The 11,439-nt window shown below is 42.3% G+C and overlaps 1 protein-coding gene across 1 annotated transcript in view; it reads right to left on the bottom strand.

Moving 5' to 3' along the window:
• Positions 1–9,566: 9,566 nt before the first annotated feature.
• SMS (spermine synthase) overlaps positions 9,567–11,439 on the bottom strand; it is a 33,139-nt gene continuing 31,266 nt past the window's right edge. The window contains exon 10 of the mRNA XM_006752996.2: positions 9,567–10,089. Coding sequence (XP_006753059.1) covers positions 10,050–10,089 — 40 coding nt within the window. The 3' untranslated portion in view covers positions 9,567–10,049. The remainder of the gene's footprint in view (positions 10,090–11,439) is intronic.

Here is an 11,439-nt window from a genome sequence, read left to right as displayed (position 1 = left end):
CATAGATGGGTGAGAGAGAAATTAACACGTACCGATCTAAGCTGTTGAAATTTCAGTCTTGCTCATGTTATATAATATTATGGCGGTAATAGTTAATAGATAAACCCTCCTCTATCTGCCACCTATTTGGAAGACGGTGTGTATTAGTTTCCTGGGGCTGCTGTAACAAAGTACCACAAACTGGGTCGCTTTACACAGAAATGTATTGTTTCCCAGTTCTGGGGGCCAGGGGTCTGAAATCAAGGTATCAGCAGGGCTGGTTACTTCTGAGGGCTGTGAGGGAGGATCTGTTCCAGGCCCTTCTTCTCAGGCATTCCTTAGCTTGTAGGATGGTGTTCCCCCTGTGTATTCACATTATATTGGTCCAAATTTCTCCTTTTTATAAGGATACCAGTCATACTGGATAACAGACCACCCTAATGATCTCTCTTTAACTTGATCATCTGCAAAGATGCTATTTCCAAATAAGGTCACATTCACAGGTACTGGGGTGGTGGTGGTTAGGACTTCAACATTCTGGGGTAGAGGACACACACAATTCAACCATAACACTATCCCAGATGTCTTTCTGGCAAGGGAGAGATAAGACTGGAAGGACCTGATGGCCTTTTGGTTAATGGAAAATCTAAGTTTATCTCTCCACATAGCTGTAGCAGGAATAAATATTAGGTCTTTCTGTCTTCCAAATGTTTGCTGTTTTACAAAGCACTTGTAGTAAATCACCTCTAGCCCTACTCTCTTGTGCTTACTTTATAGCCTTTGCCTTAGTAAATCTACATTTACTCCTTCATGCTTCTATTTCCAGCAGCCCTGATAGTACCCTGTTGCTTTGAGCTGGTATTTCATGCTGCTTTTTTTTTTTCTGCTGAAGAGACTGCCCACATGTTCTTTCCCTCATACACTGCCCTTAATGTATCTCATTGTCTTCTCTGACCCTCTACAGAGGCTGTGGCCAAAGTGGCCGAGAAGTGCTACACAAAGCTGTTCTAGCACAATGTCAAAACTGAATCACATAACCTCTAATCTTTCCTCTTATTATTCTCTGTATTTTCAATAAATCCGAAAAAGAACCAAGCACAAATTGAAAATTTGTTCCGGTTTTACTCTCCACGGAAATAAACAAACTTACCTAAACCCGTGAAATCAAAGCACAATCCAAGCTTCAGTGAGTTGCATGTTTAGTTGAATAAAAAGCATAATCCCTTATCCTGGTGTTGAGAACCTTCTAACTGTCAAGGCCATGGGGTCTCCCCAGCCTTTCAAAATTGCAGGGAGGACTCGAACATTTCTGCACTGCTCATTACTTCAAAGTCTCCACTAATTGGTTCCATCCACCACCAGTTTTGTCATTTTTCAAATGCTGGGGGGATAAAAGCCTTTGGGGGAGTATTGGGAGGTCAAAAATTGAGCCACAGATTAATGGTTTATCCAATTGCTTTTTAAACAAAAATCTATGAGGACATGTCAAAGCCTTGGACATCAAACACAAACTCATTTTAGCATTACTAGGCCAATATCTATTGCTTTGGAGGTCGCTGGTAACAATAAGTTGATATTTCAAACATTACATGTCAGCAGTGGTTCATGCAACAGCTTTCTCCATTTTTCTCCAATACAACCCATATGATTTCCCAGGTCACTCTAGCTCGGTACTATTCAAGGCATGGTCTACAGATTGGCAACATCAATGCCAGCTGATTAGACTGTCAGAAATGCAGACTCCTAGGCCCTTCCCTAGACCTACTGAATAAGACTATTTTAAGAAGGTCCCCAGGTAATCAATTCCTATGCACACTCAAGTTGCAGAAGCACTGTCCTCGTTTTTTTTTTTTATTTCTATTTCTAAATAGCAGGACAACTACTGTTCCAGCTGAACCTTTTAAAGTCCTCAGCCAGTTTTCTCATAAAACTAATTGAACAGCTTTTTAATGTGATCCTATGTTCAAATTTAAACTATCACAATTCAGCCCTGGCTGGTGGTGCTCAGTGGTTAGAGTGGTGGCACAAGCACTGAAGGGTCACAGGTTTGATTCCCAGTCAAGGGCACATACCTGGGTTGCAGGTACCTGAGGGAGGCAACCAGTCAATGTGCCTCTCACATCAATGTCTGTCTGTCTGTCTCTCTCTCTCTCTCTCCCTCCCTCCACCCCTTCCACTCTCTCTAAAATATAATCAATGGAGCCCAGCTGATGTGGCTCAGTGGCTGAGTGTCAACCTATGAACCAGGAAGTCACAGTTCAGTTCCAGGTCAGGGCACATGCCCGGGTTGCAGGCTCCATCCCAAATGTGGGGCGTTCAGGAGGCAGTTGATTGATGTTTCTTTCATGGATGTTTCTCCCTCTCCCTCTAATCTCCCTTCCTCTCTCTCTCTCAAAAAAAAATCAATAAAAACATTAAAAAGAGATTTATATAAAAAAGAAAAAAACTACCATTCCTGTTCCAATTTGTCAATTTATACAATAATACCCTTTAACAGCATTTTTCCTCCAATACAGGGTCCAATGTAGGGTTAGGTACTGCATTTAGTTGCCATGACTCTTCAGCATCCTTTAATCTGGAAACCTGTTAATCAATTCCTGTTAATCACAGTCTTTTGTCTTTTTAACATTAATACATTTAAGGAATTCAGGCCTCTTGCCCTAGCTGGTTTGGTTCAGTGGATAGAGCATCGGACTGTGGACTAAAGGGTCCCGGGGTTCAATTCTGGTCCAGGTCACATGCCTGGGTTGCAGGCTCAATCCCCAGTGGAGGGTATGCAGGAGGCAGCCGGTCAATGATTCTCTCTCATCACTGATGTTTCTCTCTCTCTCCCTCTCCCTTCCTCTCAAAAATCAATAAAAAATATAAAGAATGCAGGCCTCTTTTTAATAGAGCATTTTTCATTTGGGGCCTAATGTTTCCTCAAGATTACATTCGAGCAATGCAGTCTTACCCAGTATTGCATAGCTGCTGATGGATCCTCCTGAGTACTGGAGGTGTGATGTCCATCTGCTCTTTGATTCTGATCACCTGGTCAAAGTGTTGCACAATTCCTCCACTGTAAGTCAATTTTTCCTCTTGCAATGGGTCCTAGAATGAATAATGCCCCCCTAAGGATGTCCACACCATACTGTAATTCCAGAACCTTGTTACCTTATATCGCAAAAGGGACGTTGCAGCTGTGGTTGAATTGGGGAGATTATCATGGATCATCCAGGTGGACCCAAAAGAATCCCCAGAGGGCCTTACAAGGGGGATGCTCAGGGGTCAGAAAGAGAAGGCAACGTGACTGCGGAGGGAGAGAGATTTGAAGATGCTATGTTGCTGGCTTTGAGATGGAAGAAAGAGGGCAAGAGCCAGAAAAAGGCAGACAGCCTCTAGAAGCTAGAAAAGGCAGGAAACGGATTCTCCCCTGGAGCCTCCAGAAGGAACCAGCCCGGAGACACCTTGATGTGAGCCCTGCAAGACTTATTTCAGACTCCTGACCTCCTGAAATGTCAGAGAATAAATTTGTGTTATTTTAAGGAACTATTTGCGGTAAATTTGTCTGAGCAGCAATAAGAAACTGATACGCAGCTCATAAGCAATCTGTGGGAAACAAAGCCACATAAATATGCTCCCTGTCAACATCTCCAAGATTTTTTCACCAGTGGATGATTTTTGCCTGATTCAGTCTTCACTGTGCCAACAAAATGCTAATTTTTCAACTGCAGCACTCCCTCCCTCTTAGCTAGTTGGTAATCAGCATTCTACAGTAAGCATCTTATCCGTTTTATCTGTCCCCCATTTTTTTGTATATTTGTTTTCCATGCACCCTCATGACTTCCAATTTTCTTGCAGTCATTTACTAGTACAATTCATTACTATGATTAAATATTTTAGTGCATAAATCTATCCTGGATTTACCCAGTCGGAGCCTAGGGCCAGACGCAAACTAATCAGAAGCAACCAGGATCAATCAGAGTCTCTTGCTATCACATCCCTCGAGCGGACAGGACCAGTGGCCTTGCTGCCTGACTTGCAGGGACTGATGGGAACCCCAGCCACAGTCCACTGTAGGCCAGTGAGGACCAAATTGGAGCCCATGTGCAAGCATTCTGTCCAATGGGTGGGCCATCACCAAGGGTGGAGATGTTCAAGAGTCTTGAAGCTGACAGTGGAGCACAAACAAACAGGAAAGAAAAAGAGAAGATACAGAAGTGGCTGGCGCCAAAATGGCTGCAGATCCTACACTTCCGGTTTTCTGGTCTGAATGTTGTACACAGGAGTTTCTGCTCCTCTTCAGCCTTTGGGCGCAGCAAGAAGGAACCCCAAAAGACTTGGACCCAAGTGAAGAGACCTCCTTCACCTACACAGTGCTGTCACTCATACTGGGACCGTAGTCTTGCGAGGGCAGGGGGGACATTCTTGCTCCTTGATGCATGAAGACGCAGGCACGTCTCCCTTTATCATCATAGGCTATTTCTCTTCTTTTTTTTTTAATATATTTTATTGACATTTTTTACAGAGAGGAAGGGAGAGGGATAGAGAGTCAGAAACATCGATGAGAGAGAAACATCGATCAGCTGCCTCCTGCACACCCACCACTGGGGATGCGCCCACAACCAAGGTACATGCCCTTGACCAGAATCGAACCTGGGACCTTTCAGTCTGCAGGCCAACTCTCTATCCACTGAGCCAAACTGGCTAGGGCGGCTATTTCTCTTTTTGAACATGCCCAATTCCATGTAATTTTTTCACACCAGCCTGTTTCCCCCATGTCCCACTTGGAAAATAGAATTCTAAGAATTGGCCTTTACAGTGCACTTTAACTCCTAAGTGCCTACGACACACATAAAACATTAGACAAAAAATCCTGGGCTTCTGTCTCTAAGATACACCTCTCCGGATATTGGAAGGCTTCTGTCAATATGGACTGGACTGGTTCCGCTTGCTTTACCTGGGAGAACCCCCGACTCACTGATTCTGTTCTGTTCCCGTGTAAAGTTGCAGAGGGGCCGAACTGTTCCCTAATGCTTCATCATAAAAGGATCCCACACAGAAATGACCACCACATCACTGGATGCTGCCAGGGGACACCATCTGCACTAATGAGCTGGCCAGCGGATCTCCGGGACCCCAGTACAGGAGATGAGCCTACTTGTCCAGTCACATTTATCATCTGATTTCCCAAGGAAATCACATCCAAAGAGTACTCAAATAGCTTTCCAAAAGCATGGGAATATTTTTTGCCCATGATCTATTTCTCATTTTTGAAATAATGAATAAAGCAGAAATCGGTGGAATGACTACACCAGGTAATTGAGATTTTAAATGATCCTGGCCGAGGAGAACGGATCTGCCAGTACTGATTTGAGGTTCTGACATCAAGGTGAAAAGTACCCAGCTACCCTGGCCCACCACCTAAATACTATGAAAGCAAAAACTATAGGTCAGGGGTTCTTAACCTGGGATCTATGGACAGAACTCTGTACGTCCCTAAACTTGGATGGGGAAACATTTTTATCCTCATTTTCACTAACCACTCACTGAAATTTTGCATTTCCTTTAAACATGAACGTAGGTGGCAAACCATGTCAGTTATTGGCAGTACCTATGACTTTGTGTCATCATTTTTCAGTTGCTACAGATCTTATAAATATTTGTGCTCGTTACTACCTCAAAAATATGGTAGTCAGCCCGGCCGGTGTAGCTCAGCTGTTGAGCATGTGCCCAGGAGGTCACAGATGGATTCCCGGTCAGGGCACCATGCCCAGGTTGCAGGCTCTCTTGTCATTGATGTTTCTCTCTCTTTCTCCCTCACCCTTCCTCTCTGAAATCAATTAAAAAATATATTTTTAATATGGCATTCAACCCACCACTAGATCCAGCTGTGTAACAAGTTATTAAGGCACAAATATTAAATCATAAATTTTTGAAAAAATATAACTTGTTTCCTTCTAATTATTTCTTCTTTATGTATTAAAAACATGTTTCTGAGGAGGGGCTCACTAGTTTCACCAGGTTGCCAGAGTCCGAGGAGCAAGATAGGATAAGAAACCCTGATGTCAGCTTTCAGAGGGCAAATTCCGAATACTGGAACCTAGACTCAAAATGGTTACTAGCCATGGGACCCCAGGCATATTTTACATTTTGACTGCTGGCCTAGTCTGTGACATTAACACCGAATTCACAAAGCTAGTTTTAGGCTGAGCAAGCTAATGTAAAGGAAAGTGGTTTATTAACCCAAAGCACAGGAAGCTAAAGATTATCTGATACAAAAAGACACTCAGCGACAGGATAATAGGAGATTATTTTCTCAAGGCCACACAGCAGCCCCTATCAAATAATGCGGCTGTGCACCGGCCAGTGTGGTTCAGTAGTTGAGTGCGTCAACCCAGGAACCAAGGGGTCCCAGCTTCCATTCCAGGTCAGGGCACGTGCCCAGCTTGTGGGCTCGATCCCCAGTAGGGGGCATGCAGGAGTAGGCCAATCCATGTTTCTCTCATTGATGTTTCTCTATCCCTCTCCCTTTAAAAAAACACACAAAGAATATTTAAAATATTTTTTAAAAATAAATGGTAACATTTTAAAAAAAATGATGCAACCCAACAGCAAAGTGCTATTCTAAGACTGGATAAAGCACTTGAACCACAATCAATCAATGAACTGCTTCCTTCACGGAGAAAGCCTTGTCAAGAACAAAAAAGTTCAGCAGAAGTAAAAAAACAAGTGCTGAGAAAACAACTGAAGGACTTCACTTTTAGCAGAACTGCTCTAGAACCTCAAATACAGGCCAATCCTATATAATAAATATCTAACATGCAAATTGTCCCCTCGACTGGGAGTTCGACCAGAGGGTGGGGCTAGCCGGCCAACTACCCACAGCCCCACCCCAATCGGTCCTGATCAGGGTGGGCCTGCTGGACCCCACCCATGCACAAATTCATGCACCGAGCCTCTAGTGGTATATAACATCACTTACACACTTCCTTCACCCTGTCCCACAACTCATGGGAACAGAATGAAATGTATCAATCTATTGAGAGCAATGCAAATTCTATGGTAGCAATAGCTAAAGCAAGCAAAGAGGGGACTATTCAACTGCACGGGAAACAGTAGCACATTTTCACTATGACATCATTGCTGCTCCAGCCCAGTAAAAGCACCATCAACCAGCCTTCCTCCAGCCCAGTCACACCCCAATCACATTTTTAAAATATTTGATCACACTTTCAAGAGAAAATAGCATTTTCTTTTTATCTGCTGAGTTGGAGAGAATTTAAACTACAGCCATATTTCTTGTCTTTAAAAAAAAACTGAATATGCTGTGGTATCTTCATACTACAGCATATCCAATTTTATTTTAATGTATTTTTATTGATTTCAGAGAGAAGTGAGAGGGAGAGAGAGAAACATCAATGATGAGAATCATTCAACAGCTGCCTCCTGCATGCCCTACACTGAGGATTGAGCCTGCAACCTCAGCATGTGCCCTGAGCAGAAATCGAACCTATGACTTCCTGGTTCACAGGTCGAAGCTCAACCACTGAGCTACTCTGGCCGGGCCAATTTTAGATTATAAAGGAGACTACAACACTATAGCCATTAAAGTGAAATAACAGTGCTTAGATCTTATCACACATTTCCTTAAAAAATACAGCAAAAGTGGACGTTGTTTTTAATTATCAGAATTCAGAATGTGCATGCTTTTCTTTTAAAACCATCAGGCTAAATTGTCCTTCAATACGGAGAAATGGGTAGGGTCAGAATTTACCATTCTCACCCAAAGTAAAAAATATGTATTTCCATTCCATTCTTCTTGCCCTACTATATTCCTTACTCTGCCCTGAATGCATCTTCCATGGCCTGGCACAATCTGATCCACCTCATTTCTAACTCTAAGCTCTTGGCAGGACCTGTACGTCACCAGATTTATCAGTGGATTGAGTCTTGGCCTCAAGCATAAAGCCATGCCCACGTATCAGTAAACACTATTTCCAGACACCAGATATACTTGGATTCTTTTCTAAAGTGGGAATCATCCCATTCTATTAACCCTTAAAACAGAATTTGAACAGTAATAGCAGCATTATTTTTTAATGTTACAGTTTGCAGAGCCTTTGTAAAGGATTATAGAAGCATTTGAGGGGTGGGTAGGATTCTTAATTTCTATCAATGCCATTTTTAACTTCTCGGCACAAGAAAAATACTTGCTGAAAGCCAATCTAGTTCCAACATGATTTTAACTCCTCTTATTATATTACTGTTTCTTCTTCCATGACAATCTAATAGAAAGAAAAAAAGTAGGCACACACTCATTTTTAAAGACTATCTGCCAGATACCATAAACCTATCTTGTGAGGAAGAATGCTCTGGTTTGTCACTAATTCTATCTCAAAAGGAACATTGAATATTTCATTTTTAATGTTTTGCTTACTGTAAATTCACCATAAGTGAACTCTATTGATAAAGCATAAACCTTTTGTTTTAAAACAACATAATTTAGTTGTAGAGGGCCCCCCAGGGAAGACACATGGGCATGCTTCCTATAATATTGTCAGCTGAACCCAAGGTGACTGGCAGAGCCAATCCTTGGATACACATCTAACCAAGATGGCAATGTGTTCTCAGCATTGACGCTTATCTTTGCTGTCCAGGTGACGGGAAGTGGGTTTTATTTATTGTAAATCCAGCCAAGCACCAGGAATGAATAGGACTCCTCCCTCTGACTGGCCCCGCCCTGTGGGAGGGGCCCTGAGGTGGAGCCACGCCCTCAGGTTCCTGACTGCTCCTCAGGCCCACAAGCTGGCCTGTCCAGAACTGACGTAACTTCCTGGTGTCTGGGAGTATAAATTAAACACGCAGTTCCAGTGCTGGCACTCTGTTCATCTATCAGAGTGCAGACGCCACACCCAGGCCCAGCTTTTCCCTCTATTTCTGTCTCAGTCTCGCTTTTCATTCTTCCTTAGCCCTCCTAGCCTTCTACTCAAGATTCTTGAACTCTCCCCCCACCCACCGAGTTCTCTCTTTCGGCGCTGGACACAGGAAGAGAGAACGTACCCCCATACTCAGTGATATCTAATCAGCCAAGTCAATATACCCTCACCTCTGATGTGGGTTGTTTCCCACAAACACACCAAGCTAGTAGTTACAAGCACTTCCTTAGGCGAGTTCAAGTTGTTTTGGTTGCAGGCCTCTCTACCAACTAGCATCTATTTGTGCATCCAAAAATCTTCCCCAAGCTTCACAGCAGCCATCCAAACTGATCTTTGTTTCTACATCTAACACACAAGAAAGATGGGAGACAGAAAAAAGCTTCTGACTTTCAACTTCACAGGAAGGCCAAATCTTTTCCTACCCTCAGGTCAATTTTATAATGAAGAACTGGTGAATGTAATAGGCTGTGTGTATCATTTACCACAATGGTAAATGAAAGTCATTACTACTGTTCAAAAAAGGCCCTAAGGCCATCCTATTGTAAAGAGATAAATGACACCAGGAGTGATAAAAGAGAACTAAAAAAGGACCAGGAGACACCTTTGTTCTGTGCAGTAGGAAGTAAGAAAGAGGAGACCTAACTGAAATAAAAGAACAGACACATGAAATTTCTCATTTGTAATTTTAATCAAAGCATTGCTGATTCATTTTTTTAACTTTCATAAAAGCACCAAATTTTAACCACATAAGTCAATTCCTTTTTTGGGAAAGAAACACCATCAAGAACTCCCCTCCAGAATAAAACAGTGATATTCATTCCTCCAAACAACCAAATTCAAAGTCTACCAAAACAAAAACGAAAACAGCCCACACAGAAAAAAAAAAAAGTAAAAACAAAAATCACATTCTAGGGTTCAGTGCATTTAGCAGCCTTTGCTATGCTAGCTAATCATCCTTCAGCTGACTTTCAAAAAATAACACCCTAGGTCATCAAAATATACATTTTCCATTTGCCTTTTTTAAATTAAAAAATAAAAAAAGAAAACTTGAAGGAATTCACAATCAATTGCCTGACTCGTTTTGATGGCATATACAGCATGTGCAGGTCAGGAAGGCTATTTGTAGCACACGTGATGAGGGGCTATTGATCTTCAAGGTTTAGCTTTCTTCCAAACAGTATAAAATACCCACCTGGACAAGGAGTCAAGGAATGAGAACAGGTAATTCGAAGAACAGGTATCACTTAAAATGTGGTGGACGAAAAGGGGCCACATGCTAACCTGCCTAACCCAGGAAAGACCTGTGTGGCGGCCTTGCAAACTCAAGAGATCTAAAGTAACCACAAAGGATGGTCTGAAATGAAAACCTTTAATGAAAAAAGCAGCTTATAGTGGGTAGTCATGTCCTAGGCCAGTATCTTCCCCGACAAAGATCAACTAAGATCTTTACTGAGCCTACTGACGTTTTGAATCCAAGATAACTTACCTGTGAAATGTCAGGGCCACTCGTTAACTTCCCTTTTTCCGGACCCCTCAGGACACACCTATGGTTATTATCTTGCTATTTGTTGACTGCTAACTATCCTTTATCCACCTGTGTAAAGGAAGCATGTCTATCATTTTACTTTCTATCCAATCCCAGAGGTCTGGCGCTTTGCTTTATCCCGCCTCCCTACTCTATCACCAATGAATTTCACTTAACCCCACTTATGTCTCCTCCTTTGATTGTAATGTATAAAACAAGGTAAAAAACCCGCCATTATAAGAGGCACTATCTCAATACATTGAATTCTGCTTCCCTGCAACTGTCGACAGTATGGCTCAAATTAACTCACAAAATTCTTTACAGGTTTAAATGTTTTTTACGTTAACAATTTGATGGCCTACAAAAATCGCTTAGAGCAGCAATTTTCAATCCTTTTCATCTCATGGCACATTTTACTAATTATTAAAATTCTGCGGCACACCAAAGACTATGTTATACTTTTTGCCGATCTGACAAAAGAAGTATAATTTTGATTCATTCATACCAGATGGCTACTGTTGTGTTGGCTGTTGTCATTTTTTTACTTGACAATCTAAGGGAAAAGAGGTCAGTGGCCCTGACTAGCCAGGACTGCAGGTTTTAAAAGTTCTTGCGGCACCCTGGCCGAAAACCACTGGCTTAGAGCATTGAGGCAATGAGAATGAAGGCCTCTTCCATAACCCACTTGGCAGCCTGGACACTCACCAACCTATGACACTGAGTGGGGGAGGGGTGTGCGGAGAAAAGGTAATAGTGCTGCTTTCAAGATCTCTAAGATGTTTTAGGAAATTCTTACAAGGGTGGGAGGAAGAGACACAAACAAGAGGGAGGTGAGAAATGGAGTGGGGAGAATGTGGGAGGTGGCAAGAAGAGGGGAAAAAAAAAAAGGTGGAATGAGGGAGAAGAGCCGGAGCCCAAGCTGAAGCCTTTTTTCCAAATGTTATCAACTGATTTCTCAAGTCTTTCTGTTAGGGGCAGAAATAGAATATAGGAAACTAATTATAATGATAAGAAATC

The sequence above is a fragment of the Myotis davidii genome, unplaced genomic scaffold (assembly GCF_000327345.1).
Source record: "Myotis davidii unplaced genomic scaffold, ASM32734v1 scaffold930, whole genome shotgun sequence".
Classification (NCBI taxonomy): domain Eukaryota; kingdom Metazoa; phylum Chordata; class Mammalia; order Chiroptera; family Vespertilionidae; genus Myotis; species Myotis davidii.
This window is presented reverse-complemented; position numbering and strand designations above follow the sequence as displayed.